Source organism: Lichenostomus cassidix, chromosome 4A (assembly GCF_008360975.1).
Source record: "Lichenostomus cassidix isolate B80296 chromosome 4A, HeHo_3.0, whole genome shotgun sequence".
Lineage (NCBI taxonomy): Eukaryota > Metazoa > Chordata > Aves > Passeriformes > Meliphagidae > Lichenostomus > Lichenostomus cassidix.
This window is the reverse complement of record NC_139485.1, coordinates 4,351,520-4,365,022: the sequence shown is the minus strand read 5'-3', so window position 1 is coordinate 4,365,022 and position 13,503 is coordinate 4,351,520. Positions and strand designations below refer to the sequence as shown.

Below are 13,503 nucleotides of genomic sequence, written 5' to 3'. Positions count from 1 at the left end.
CACAGTGGAGGGGCTATATATGTCCTGAGGCAAGGAAGTAGGAGAGACACTTGAGCTGCTTCTAGGTCTTGAGCCCTGAGTGGGACAGAGTGCATGGATAAACTTCCTTGCTCAGATCATCAGGGTGCAATCCAAAGACTTGGTCTCTTTTGTTGATGTGCCTTCCTCTTTGAATGCTTTTGTAGGCCACAACACTGCTGCTTGCTTCTGAAGTTTGACTGCTGACAGCAGTCTCCTTCAGCTCTCAGTAGGAGTTAAGCTCCTTTAAGCTCTGGTTTAAGCTCTCTTTTTTCACTTCTAAATCTCAGTGTTTCTTGGTGTCCTTGTGACTAAACTCCCTTTCTCTGCCAGGTGGGAGGAATGTTCGACACAGTCCAGCGCAGTACACAACAGACAACTGAATGGGCTGTGCTTCTCCTGGACATCATCAGCAGTGGCACTGTGGACATGCAGTCAAACAAGTAACTTTATGGCTGATTTCTGATCTATACACTTTGCAAGGGAGGCAGTTGTTAGTGTGGCCCTGTTTCTCATGTGAGCTGGCTGTCTCTCTAGATGGTCTGTCAGAAGTGACAGCTGAAAGAGACTTTGGAGTAATAGCAGGCTACAGCTTAGGTCCTGATAGCCAAGTGCACTCTGCCATTCAGAGCAAACTTGGCTTTCCAGATGCAGAGAGATATGTAGGGGAGAGCTGAGTCTGCCTTTTAGAGATGCTGAATGGATAGAGTCCAGTCTTAATCTGTGATACTGCACCTAACTCAAGTGGGAGTAAAACTCAAGTGTGATGTATAAGGAAACAGAGGATTAGTGTGGGAGGTTATTCTGAAGACTGGCACTTCTAAATGTGGGCAGAACTCTTGACAGTATAATAGTGTTTGTTGTTGCAATAATGGCAGAGGCTTTTTATCAGCTTTTCAGGTGACTGATCTTTGTGCTCTGACCAACAGTGAGCTCTTCACCACCGTGCTGGACATGCTGAGTGTTCTCATCAATGGCACCCTGGCTGCTGATATGTCCAGCATCTCTCAGGGCAGCATGGAGGAGAACAAGCGAGCATACATGAATCTTGTCAAGAAACTCAGGGTGAGGGACACCAGGCCCTGTGTGGGGACCAGAGCGTGATGTGTTGTGGTTGTCCAGCTATGCAGATTTACCTGTGTCTCATGACCAGTAGCTGTCCTGTCACTGCTTTTGTAAGTGGTCTCTATTCCTCTTGTGCAGAAAGAGCTGGGGGACCGTCAGTCTGACAGCCTGGAGAAGGTGCGACAGCTACTGCCACTTCCCAAGCAGACCCGAGATGTCATCACCTGTGAACCTCAGGGATCCCTCATTGACACTAAAGGCAATAAAATAGCCGGCTTTGATTCCATCTTCAAGAAGGAGGTTAGTGAAGCATTTTTGTCTGTATCACAGCTCCTGAGTGCAGGTGTCACCTTGTCCTCTGATGCCTTAAGTCTGCACAGCTTGGGAGTCATCTGTATGCAGTGCCTCACTCCCTGACGAGCTTGAAGTGGCTGGCTGCACGCAGACAAGCTGGCACATAACCATGTCCAGAAAGGGCAGAGCTGAGGTGTTAATGCTTGGTGATAGCATGCTGCTGTGGCCTGAGATGTTAACTGAATTTGGGGGTGGTATTTATGGTTATAGAAAGCATAAAAAGAAACACATAATCCCTGTCACATAAGTTACTGGGCAGAGCCAGACTGGCAGAGATGGTATGAAGGGGACTAGACAGTTGTTGATGAAGGTCTTTAGAAATTACTGCTTTGCCACCCAGATGAGCAAGGACCTTTAGCAAGGGCTCAGACTGTTTACTTTGAGATCTGGAGTAGAGCCTGAAGAAAGCACAGAGTTTCCTGTACCCCCATAGGAGCAACAATAGGGACCTGAAGGTTCTTATCTCTTTCGCTTTAAAGGGTTTGCAAGTCTCTACGAAGCAGAAGATTTCCCCTTGGGATCTTTTTGAGGGCTTAAAGCACTCAGCTCCACTCTCCTGGGGATGGTTTGGCACAGTCCGGGTGGATCGCAAGGTATCCAGGTTTGAGGAGCAGCAGAGGCTTCTTCTGTATCACACACACCTGAAACCCAAGCCCCGCAGTTACTACCTGGAGCCATTGCCACTGCCCCCTGAAGAGGAAGAGCCTCCTACACCTGTGGCTTTAGAACCAGAGAAGAAAACTGCAGAACCAGCCAAGGCTGATAAAACAAGCTCCAATCCTGCCGCCTCCACTGAGGAACGCAAGAAGAAACAGAGCAAAACCAAGAAACGCAACCAATCTGCCAGCAAAACTGAGGTAATGGAGTGTCTAGCAGTTGTGGATGTCCCATGTCCACTACTCCTAGTCACAGAACACTCCCTAGAGTCTTCCTGAGGAGTGTGACAGTGGTGTTATGGTGAAGATGTGATGTGTATCCTCTCGGCTGGGAGTACTGGAGCTTTATCCTGCTCTCTCTAGCTTGGGGAAAGGCAAATATTTTCTTAATCCCTGATGGGAGGAAAGGAGCCTGTCCGGCTTAGATAAGATCCTTGGCTTCCTCCTGTGGATTTTTCAACCGTTTAATACTCTTTCCATTCATGAATTCCCAGTGCACACTGATCTTTCTTACTGCTTTGTCTTTGCAGGACTTTGTGTTGGGCCCTAGTCGGGGGGTTTCCTATGGAGTTGGTATGCCTACAGATCTCTTGCATCACCAGTCAGGAAACGCCATGTCAAGGCTAGCATATGGGCAATCACCTGTGGGTCTCTATGCCCAGAATCAGCCTCTTCCAGCAGGTAGGTGCACAGGAGAGCTGAACATATTATACCTCTTTGGGAACCTTTTCTGTGAGATGGTCCTCTGCAGGTCCCTGCACTTTCTCCTTTTTCCTGCCATGTCTAGGCAGTGATGAACAGTCATTCTGGAGCTATGAGGTCCAGCAGTGGGCTGTGACTAGTCTGCCTATTTCTGTTCCTCTTGCAGGTGGCCCTCGCCTGGATACATCCTACAGGCCAGTACGCATGCCACTGGGAAAACTGGTTCAGAGCCGTCCTCCCTATAGTGGTGTGCTTCCTCCAGGGATGGGGAGCATGATGGGCATTGACCCCTCCTACAAGCCAGCAGTGTACAGGCAGCAGCCTCCAGTGTCCCAGGGACAGATACTGAGGCAGCAGCTGCAAGCAAAGTTGGTAAGTCAGAGCTGTGCTCTTGCTGCTGCTGACTCCACAGTATAGCATGGCCAGGCTGTTCGGGGCTGCCCCATTTAGCCAGAACTGCCCAACCCTGTCTCTCTATTTGCTCTGGAACGATGTTTCTTGTGTCTTTTTGTCTGGTGTCCCCTGCTTTGTGGGCCCATGTCACTAGCAGTTGGGCAGGCTATCTGTGGGGTGGCCACTGGGTAATGAGAGGTGCATGTTGTGGCTGCAGGGGCAGCAGGTTTTTTAGCGTCCTGTTTGTCCAAGGTCAGGGTGAGGCAGAAGTCATGAGCATGTGCCTTCTGTGCAGCAACCTCATAGGTCAAGCAGTGAAGTCACTTGTCTGGTTTAGCTGGAGCTGCTGGGAAGAGAGCAGCAGTGTTCCTGCATTTTGGAGATGTTGGAAACTGTGTTTGTGTGTTGTCTTTCAGCAGGGCCAGGGCATAATGGGCCAGCAGCCTGTGCGCCAAATGGCTCCAACTCCATCTTATGGAGCACTGCAGCCCTCCCAGGTAAGTGGCAGCAACTGCAGGTAGGGCTGGAATCTGGCTCCAGCACAGGGCAGCAGCTTTGTTCTTGCTGCTAAACCTTGAAAGCTCTTGGCTGTTCTCCTTAATGAGCTTCCCTGTAACAGTATTTACAGGAGGCTGATGTCCTGTGTTCTGTGTTCTCTTTTTCACCCCATGACTAAAAAAGGCCTTTTTGTTTCATTTCAGGGTTACACTCCTTACGTCTCCCACATAGGCCTTCAGCAGCACCCCTCCCAGTCAGGCACGATGGTACCTCCTACCTATTCTGGTCAGCCCTATCAGAATTCCCACCCCAGCTCTAATCCTGCTCTAGTGGATCCTGTTAGACAGATGCAGCAGAGACCAAGTGGCTACGTGCACCAGCAGGCCCCTGGCTATGGGCACACCTTAGGCAACACACAGAGGTACTTCCTGCCCTGTGGGATCTTAATAAGCTATTGTATTTCATTGCATTCTGATTGTATTGTATATCTGTATTGTATTTCATATTGTGTTCTGTATTTCATTAAGGGTTTCCCTGCTCTGCTCGCACAACTCTTAACAGCAAGCTCTGCAAACCCTCTTCTCCTTTCTGTCCTTCGCTTCTTCAGAGAAACATCTTTATCCAGTTTTCAGTCCAGGGAAGAAACAGAGAGATAGGGTGAAACTTGGAAATGCTAGTTGTAGGCAGGAAACAGTGTTACTAGCCAGAGGAAGATGAAATAGAAAAGTATGAGGAAAAATTACCTAGGAAAGTCATAGTTTTGGTTTCAAATCTAACCATCAAAGGTCTAGATCTGAGATTTCCATTGCTCCTTAGTAGGCATAAATCTAGCAGAAAAACCATGCAGAGTAATGGGATTATGACTGTTACTTAGGGCTTATAGAAAAATTAGTTGAACTAAACCCTTGAGAAGCCCTTGTGTCCCTCACCTTTCTGCTGAGACAGCATGGATTGCAGGGGGCTGTTTGGCCTGTCTTATTGATGGCAGAAGTTGTGTTTGGATTAAGGAGGCTGGCTGCCTGTGAATCCTTCACTCCATGAGCTTGTCCTTTTCTCTTGCAGGTTTCCTCATCAGTCAATACAGCAGACCCCCATAATGAGTGGGATGAACCATTTGGGTCCACAGGGAGTCCCCTCAGGAATTCGACCCAGCCAGATACTTCCTGACCAACAGCAGCAGCAGTACCTGAGGCAGCAGCAGCAACAACAGATGCTGAGGGTGAGTGGTTGCTGACAGGAAGGCTGTTGGAGCTGGAGGAGGCTTGCCCAGTGCTGCTTACTTCTGCCCCTCTGTGTCAGGAAGGATGTCACTCTGTTGGGGGCAGTCTGTGGTAATTTGCTAGGCAGCTCTCCCTTCCTTAGAGCTGGCCACTCCTGATGAAGATTCCTGCTGCACTGCCATGTACCAGTCACCCAGCATGAGCTAGAAGTCTGTTCAGTCCTCTGGCCTGTATCCCACCTCTTCCTGCTCCAGCTGAGCCAGTAGATTGTGCAGAAAGGTAGCTGTTGTACAAGTGTGACAGGAGCTAGAAACAAAGTGAAAAGCCCCCCTGTCCACAAAAGAGCAGGAAAGTTGTTCAATATCATCTTTAGGGGCATATCTGCATTTCTCAAGATCAAAATAAGTATTGGTTACAGTTTCCAATGGCAGAAAATCTGGCATGAATCAGTCCATATACTCCATTTCTTACAGCAGATGGTGAAAAACTGATCCAAAGCCAACTGTTAGACCCAGCTCTCTAGGTTCAAAGAAGATCACAGGCATGAGTCAACAGACATGAGTATTCCATGGATTTGCATTATGGTCTTATGAATATTAAATACTTACATGAAATACAGATACATTTCTAGGAATTATAGAAACGTATTGAATGGACAGAGAAACAAAAGTAGTTTAATTGGTGAATACAGTACTTTATGACAAGGCCTAGCAAACCTGTGGAATGTAGGGAGACTTTACATGGCACAGAGTGCTGATTCTTTGTGTTCAGAGAGTGGCCTAAGTGAGACAGTGGTTCCTGCAGAGAGCTGCAGTCAGCAGTATCTGAGAATTGCTGCCTTGCACTGGACAAGAGAACTGCCTCTGGCATGGTCAGCAGCTTTTAGTCCTTTTGATAAGTAGCACCCCCTGACTATTCACTTCAGTTTCTTTTAGCATTCTCCATCACTCATATTCAGAAGAACATGCCTCAGACAAATTGCTAACACTTCTCCTAGCTCAGTAACTTCATGTATACCTTCAGCTTTTAGCTGACTTTGCTTGGTTGCTAAAAAAACCCACAATGCGGGAGTGCCCAAGATATCCCATTGGTGTGACTCCTGCTGTGTTACCAGAGATGGGCCAGATGTAGAACAGACTCCTGGTGCTGGAGCTGACTTTCATGGTGCAGTGGCATGTGGAAAGGATGGGTGTCCTTTTGGTTTGTCTTTGTGGGTTGGTAGATAGCAAGAAGGTAGGACATGAAATTGCAATCCTGGCTCATTTAGTCAATCATCTGCCTTCTTGTGTACCCAGGTCGTAGTGTCCATGTCAGGAACCTGTGACCAAACGAGTTTAAGTTGGAAGATTTTTCTAGAAACTTGCTCCCTTTCGCTTTAATCCTTGATCCAAGCTTCTATGTGTTCTTGACTGGTTCTTGTATGAATTATTATTGTCCACTGTGTCATGTTCACTGGCTGTTCTTTCTTGATGTTCTTTGCCCAATGTACATGCCTAGGGAGCACTTGCAGCTTCCAAAGGTCAGGTTTTTCTAACCTTCTTTCATAAGATACTGTTCATTCTCCTGGTTATATTTTTGTTTGTTTTCTGAGTCTGTTCAAGGTTTGAACCTTGTCCTTTTGAGCAAGTGATTGGAACTGTACCTACCATCAGCATGTTGGGTTTGTTATGATAGCAGTAGTATTTTTCTGTTTCTGCCAGGAATTCTTTTTTTTGATCTGGAGAGTTAAAAACTGCATTGACAGATGGGAGAATTGTCTGAAAATTAGGAGAAATGAAAAAACCTTGAGATTTCTGGGTATGTTCTGACTCCCAACACACTGAATATTCTTCTCAGCGTAACTAGATCTGTAAACATTTGGTTTTGAGCACTGAATCCAGTTTTATCCACATCCTTTTATTGAAGTGTAACACCAGCTGTTGTGAGTGGCAGGGAAGGACAGCAAGATAGATTGAAGAGTTGGGGGACATGACTGAGAGGGAAAGTCTGAAACAGCTAGGCATGTTGCATTAGAGAGACAAAGACAACAGGAGAGATAAGTCTCCAAATTTTTTGTCTTAAAAAGAAGGCTGAAAAGCCTTTATCTCTTCTTATCCTTAGGCTGCAGGACCAGAAATAGCCTTAAAACACAGCATATGAGATACAGGGTAGAGATTAGGGAAAACTCCTAGTAGGAGGAGTAACTGTGACCCGGAGAGGACTGTGTACAGAGAATATAGGAGCTCTGTTGCTACCTCTGGAAAGAATCTGAGAATGAGTCAGGCAAATACTAATTACTCATTTTTGCTGATCTTAACTAGAAGACACGAGATGAACCAGCCAACCTCTTGAGTTTACTTTTCTATTCTTGCACCTTATTTGCTTCTATTAATTCCCTAATAATGACCAGTAGACTCGGACTTCTCTTCCCGTCATCTGTCAATATGTCAGCTTGTAGAAAACTTTGTTGCTGTCCCTGTATTTCTTGCCATTTCTCAGCTTGGGTGGAGTCCTGGTGAAATCAGTGATTTAGGTACCTGTAAGGAAAATGGTGTAAGAGAGTGTTTTACTGCATGGAACATCATTCCTCCTTAAGCCCTTCCCGTGTCCTGGTGCTGTGTGCCTTGCCCTGACAGTTCCCTGATGGTCCCTTCTCTTTTGTCTTCACAGCAGCAGCAGCAACAGCAGCAGCAACAACAACAGCAGCAGCAACAGCAGCAGCAGCAGCCCCAGCCACCACAGCCCCAGCCCCAGCAGCAGCCCCAGGTGTCCACAGTGCCTCAGCCACAGGCGCAGGGCCAGCCCCCGGGGCTGGGGATGCAGGCTCTTCCCCCCCAGCAGCCCATTGTGAGTGTTCCCTCGGAGGCACAGGGACGTGACAGTCTGGCACAAATCCAGCAGTGCTCCACCTGCGTCCCCCCCTTCCTCCCTCCCTGAGCTTCCCAGGGCCTGTGTGAATGCTGAGGCTGCCAGCCAGGTGGTGTGGCTCTAACTGTGTTTCTCTCTTCACAGTTCCAGCGCCAGGGCCTTCAGCAGACACAGCAGCAGCAGCAAACAGCTGCTCTGGTTCGACAGCTTCAACAGCAGCTTTCCAGTAAGCCTGAGTGTTCTTGATCCTGTTGCTAGTCTCCTCCCTGCTGTTTTCTATTGCAGGTACTCTGGTGTAGAGAAGCAAGGCCAAGCCAGACTGTCTGTCTGAGGACATAAATTATGCTGGCAGGGAGGTGGCATGAGGACTAAGAGCTACCAGCCCATGGGGGCACAGCAGCAGGGAGGGCAATGCTTGCCAGCTTGTGAGCAACCTTCCAGACCTTCCTCCTGCTGCCTGCAGAGGGACAAGGGAGCTGAGCCTATGTAGGGACTGCCACACAGCTTTCCTGAAAGGATCCAGTGTGCAGCTTTAAAATCATTTTGGGGGTATTTTCTCTGCTGCAGGTGACCTCTGAGGGGCACAGGGAGGCTGTAATCCTGGAGCACTTGGTGGATGACCAGAGACTGTGGTTGTATTGTGAGCCAGACAAGACTTCTTGGAGGCAGGAGGGGTACTCTGGAAAGTGTAGCTGAACATTTGCTGTGTTTGTGGTGGTCTATGGGCTTCTGTGGCTGCTGTCACAGACAGGGTAATGGCATAGATGTTGTTCAGTCCAGCACTGTTATTCCTATAATGTGTATTGAATTAGGGGCTGGAGGATCACAATACAGAATCCAGGGTCTGTACTGTTCCCTTCTGAATTGCCTGCTGTCTTGTCTTCTGTCACCTGACTGACTTTTCTGCTGTAAAAATGGCAGAAATATTATGAAAATGCTCAGAAATGGACAGCATAATTGATTTCTTTTTTAATTTTGCACTGAGTGTGATACTGTGCCAGATGTGGTAATGTGTGGAGTGGGGGGACTTGGAAACTGTGTTTATACTTGTTCCCTGATGGAAAATTCTTAGTCCTTGTGACCAAAGAACTCCCCCAACCAGAAGTTTTAATGTGCTAAGCTTCCTACTAACCTCATTCATAAGTAATAAGTGTATGTCAAAGGATCCAAGCCAGGACATTCAAGTATAGGAAGACCTTGTACAAGAACCTGCATATAGCAGAACAGCCATATTTTTGTAGCCTTTTTGTACAGCAAATGGAGCTGTTGTGTCTGGAGCAGATGTGTGGGTCCAGTGCAGCCTTGTGTCAACATTCAGCTTCCATGCTGCCTCCTTGGGTTTGCATCAGCTCCCCCTGGAAGCATCTGGAGTTCTCATTTGTAGTGTCAGGGATGGAGTGGAAAGCAAGAGGTAAATCAATACCAGCCTACAGGAGTGGGACAGAGGTATTTTGGGCCTGGGATAGGTTGCCTTAGGAGGCTCCAGGGTATCCCTGAATGTCCAGAAGAGTTGAGAAGGCAGCAGGCCAGCCAGGTTACACTTGTCTCCTTTTACTTAATGGTTTAGGGTCAGACATGCTGATGTTGTTTGAGGAAAGAAAACTTGCAGAATTTTAGCTATCAGAAAGTACTCAAATATACTGTGAGCACTATAAATCACAGAACATCAGTCCCAGCAGTTTGGAAGTTCATGAGATTCTTGAATGTAACTTTATCATGTTTCCTGCCTTTGTGCCCTCTGGAAGTCCTTTGGGCCTGTATGGAGATACTGACAGGAATCCAGGGAAATTTTCTCTGAAACCTTCACTAACTTTGGTTTCTGGGAGTGCCTTAGGATGAGTGACACTAGCTAGCTTAGCAGCTTGTATGGCTGCATAGTTGTGTAATTTTATAGGGCTGATTTTCTTTCAAAATCAGAAATAATTAGTCCATCCTCTCACCTACTTTTAACCTCTCAGGACTTTATGGTCCTCCACTTCCACTGTGGGGGATGGAGGGATTTTCCCTGGGAAACTTCAGGATCAGGACTGGCACATACCTCTCTCTTCCTGAAAGAATGTGGGATCCTGGCTGTGCTGCTGCCCAAAGGCTCAGGCAGATCCACAGCACAGGGAGTACCATAATGGTTATATTTTCCTTCTCATGGCCTGTTACACTCCTCATACTGCACTGGTGATGTGGGGAGGGGGATCTCTTTTCTGAACTAGACCTTGTGACTGTCTAACTCTGTCTTGACCTCAACAGATACACAGACACAGCAGAACAACAACCCATTTGGACGCTACTGACCTGTGGCACTTCAGCCTGATTCAGGAGGGAGACATCACTGTGGATGGATACAGCCTCTTCAGCCTGACCCACACTCTGGGACAGCCCCAAGCCTCTGTCCTTGTGCCCCCAGTGCTGCTGCTGTCTGTCTCACAGGGAGATGCCAAGGAGGAGTGTTTTATTGTACAGAGAAAGTGTTTTTACTATCCAATTTCTACAAATGTTTATGGAGATCCCTTGTGGCTGATAGTCTCCCTTCCCACTTTGGTTTCAGTTTTTACTCAGTTTTTAGTATTTTTGTTAAAATAATGATTAAGACATTGTAAAATTTTGTACTTTATTTATACCAGATGAACTCCATACTGCAGACATTCTCGGATGAAATACAGAGAGCTTACTTTGCAAACTGAGTGTGTATTCAGAGCCTGCCTTTCCTCCTCAGCATTTCTCCCAGTACAGCCCACTGGCACCTTGTACACGTGGTCTTCATCTCTTCCTTAATAGAACTAATGTCTGCATTTTCAGCTTTTGTGAAGGCTAAAAAATTTGTTTTGGGAAGGAGAGCTCTTCTTCCCTGTTTATTTCATAAGCTGGTGTTCACATACTTGCAAGGGTTTGTGCAGGCTTTGTAGGATTTATATGTTGATTAAGAGCTTTAGTGGTAGTTTGTTGCATGTTCCACCAGGACACAAGTATAAAGCAAAGAGGGACTTCTATTGCAGGGTAATTCTGAGCTCTAACAAGCCCAGCTTCCCCACCACAGCAGTTACAGAGATGCTCAAGCTCCTTACTTCTGCAGTCTAGGAGGAGCTGCAGCCTGAGTGCACTCAAAGTGCTGCTTCTTGTGCTTCTCATCACAGCAAGGTTTGGCTGATAAGCACCAACTCCTGTTAACTCCTTCCTGACAGCCAGGGTGCTTTCTGTGCACGGGTACTGTGCAATCTTAAGTTCTGCCCTGGCTAGTGCAGCCTGCTGGAGTGAGGTCTGGTCTTGGTGCCTGCTGCTCCTGATGTCTGCTGAACCTGGAAGCCACCAGCATCTTTCTTCTCTCTTGGGTTCTTCTTCAGGAGTTTGACCTTGGTCCCTGTGGTAGCTTTTCCTGACCCGTGTCTTCCTTCTGTCCCACCTGTGTGGGGTAGGGTGAGGTTCACAAGGACTCAGCAACGAGCTGCACCTGATCTTCAGCTGAGGGCAAAGAAACAGTTGTGGAGGGTGGGCCACAACACCAAGGCAAGCTCGGGGAACTGTGAGGGATGGCAGTGACCCAGGGCAGTGCCTCTTGTCCTGGTTGATGGGCCTGTGGCTGCTGTCCCAAGAACTGGAGCTGAGCCCTTTCCTCCTTGGTGGAGCTGTTCTCTGAGAGGCAGCTGTGGGGCTTGCCTGGCACTACACCCTCCTCTGCCTCCTTGTCCCCAAACACCTGCACCTGTGCCAGGCACTTGCCTTGTGGCTGCAGAACCATTGGAAGGTGTTGCTGGCCATGCCTGATGGAGGGAATTGTTTGTGAGGACAGATGTGTGGATGCACAGGGCTGCTCCCTCTGTGTATCCCTGCTTGTCCCCTTCCATGAGGATCAGGCTGGAGCACAGCCCTGAGCTGGCTGTTGCCTTTCCCATCTCCTCTTGCCCCCAGTGTGCTCTGTGCCAGGGGCTGTGCTTGCCGGCAGCCTGTGCTCGCTGATCCCAGAGGTGGAAGCCCTGGTGCTGCCCATGGCTGTGTCAGGCAGCCCCTGCTCGGAGGGACCAGTGGCTGCGGCAGGAGGACTCAGTCCCCTGCTCGTGCCGGGGGTGCGGGCAGGGAGGGGCCACTGCCCCGGCATCCTGGGCACTGTCTCTGCCCAGAACATGCCCCTCTTCCTGGTGTGTGCGGTCATGGCCGACAGCCCTCTCCCCTGCCGGCCCTGCGAGGCAGCTGAGCCTGCGCCAAGCGGCATCTTGGATGCTCCTTCTGCATCGCTGCCGCGCCGGAGGTGGGAGGGGGGCGGCTCTGCAGCAGTGGCGCTGGAGCGGGGTGGCAGGAGGCAGCACGGCCGAGGTGGCCGGGCAGGGGTGTGTAGGGTGTCCCTTGCACGGCAGCTGTGGCGAGGGGGGAATGCTGCAGTGGGACAACACTAAACACTCCTGAGGTGTGCTCTTGCTGGGGGGATCTGGTGAAAGCACCCCAGGAGCCACCTTGCCTTCCTGGGAGAAAGGGGATGACTTGTCCCTGCCTGTGGCCAGGTGCCTGCTGCCACGGGACCCTTTATTGCATGGCCCAGCAACAGGGCTGGCCCTGCTCCTCCTCTGGCAAAAGGCTTCCTGCAGCTGTGTCAGCTGCTTGGCAGGCCAGGTCTGTGTGGGATGAGCAGCACTCCAGAGCTCTCTTGTGGTGACAGACGCGGGGCTGCCACTGTGTTCAAGATCCCACACAACCCTCGGTGGCTGCCCAGAGGTTTCCAGTAAGTGCAGGAGGTTGCAGGGGGATGTGGGGACCATGCAAGACGTGGTCATAGCACAGGGCTGTCGGGGGAGCTGTGCTCTGCCTGGCCTGGCTGCGTGCCTTGCAGCTGCTGTGCTGCACATTAGCACTGAGCCGCGGCCGTTTTAAGCAGGTCTGACAGCTTCCAGCCCTTCTGCTCCTTCTCCGAGTCGTGGCTAAACGCTGCTTGTGACAGAGCCAGAGGCAACCAGAGGCATTTTAATACCCACTGCCCATTGAGTAATGCACACAACTGCCCTGCTGTGGCCACCAGTCCAGGGAGGGAGTGGTGTGGGTGTGTGTCTGTTTGATGGTGGGCTCCCTTGAAGGCGATGCTGCACGGGCTGTGCCCAGCAGCTGAGGAGAAGCCCGAGGTTGCACAAATCTTGATGCTTTGGGGTGATGGATGGGCTGAAGCAGGCTCTGCTCTGCACACCCACCCCACCCAGCAGCCTGGCATAGAGGGTCTCCATGGACCATACCCTGGGCAAAGGTGACTTGTCAGACACTGTCAGAACTGGTGTTGTGCAAGAAAATCGATCACTGCTCAGTCAAGCAACTGAAGCTGGGTGTGGAGCAGCTGTGTGAGAACCCAACCCTCCCTCAGTGCTCGTGCTGGGGAGTGGGCCACAAGGCACCACTGCAGTCATGCACTGTGACCCAGTCCTGGACTGGTTTTGTTGGGCAGCAGGACACAGGGACCTATGTCTGAAACCCTGCCTGCTGCAGGGCAGCTCAGCATTGGCAAAGGGCCTTTTCAAGATGCTTCTTGGAGCTGATGAATCGTGGTGGGCAAAGGGCAGGGTTGTGCATCCATCCCAGGCAGTGCTGGACCATGTTGCCTGCTCAACAGCATACTGGGTGGCAGCTTGCAGTTCACCCCATATAGGTATGTATGTCTATACATATATATATATGTATAAAAATAGGGTGAGCTATATTGGTATACCCTATATACACCCTGTGTATAACAGGCCAGCAACACAATCAGTCAAGCTGCTGCCCACCCATCAGCAGTCCCTGGG

The 13,503-nt window shown here is 49.5% G+C and overlaps 1 protein-coding gene across 3 annotated transcripts in view; it reads left to right on the top strand.

Moving 5' to 3' along the window:
- The window catches only part of MED12 (mediator complex subunit 12), a 34,502-nt gene extending 24,075 nt beyond the window's left edge, over window positions 1–10,427 (top strand). The window contains exons 33-44 of one of the 3 annotated variants that reach the window (XM_085060222.1): window positions 352–461; window positions 948–1,083; window positions 1,222–1,383; window positions 1,917–2,294; window positions 2,624–2,774; window positions 2,962–3,167; window positions 3,605–3,685; window positions 3,890–4,107; window positions 4,749–4,905; window positions 7,559–7,732; window positions 7,898–7,979; window positions 9,998–10,427. In XM_085060222.1, coding sequence (XP_084916348.1) covers window positions 352–461; window positions 948–1,083; window positions 1,222–1,383; window positions 1,917–2,294; window positions 2,624–2,774; window positions 2,962–3,167; window positions 3,605–3,685; window positions 3,890–4,107; window positions 4,749–4,905; window positions 7,559–7,732; window positions 7,898–7,979; window positions 9,998–10,041 — 1,899 coding nt within the window. In that variant the 3' untranslated portion in view covers window positions 10,042–10,427. Of the gene's footprint in view, window positions 1–351; window positions 462–947; window positions 1,084–1,221; window positions 1,384–1,916; window positions 2,295–2,623; window positions 2,775–2,961; window positions 3,168–3,604; window positions 3,686–3,889; window positions 4,108–4,748; window positions 4,906–7,552; window positions 7,733–7,897; window positions 7,980–9,997 lie in introns of all 3 variants that reach the window. The other 2 variants (XM_085060221.1, XM_085060220.1) reach the window with 2 other exon arrangements.
- The last annotated feature ends 3,076 nt before the right edge of the window (window positions 10,428–13,503 follow it).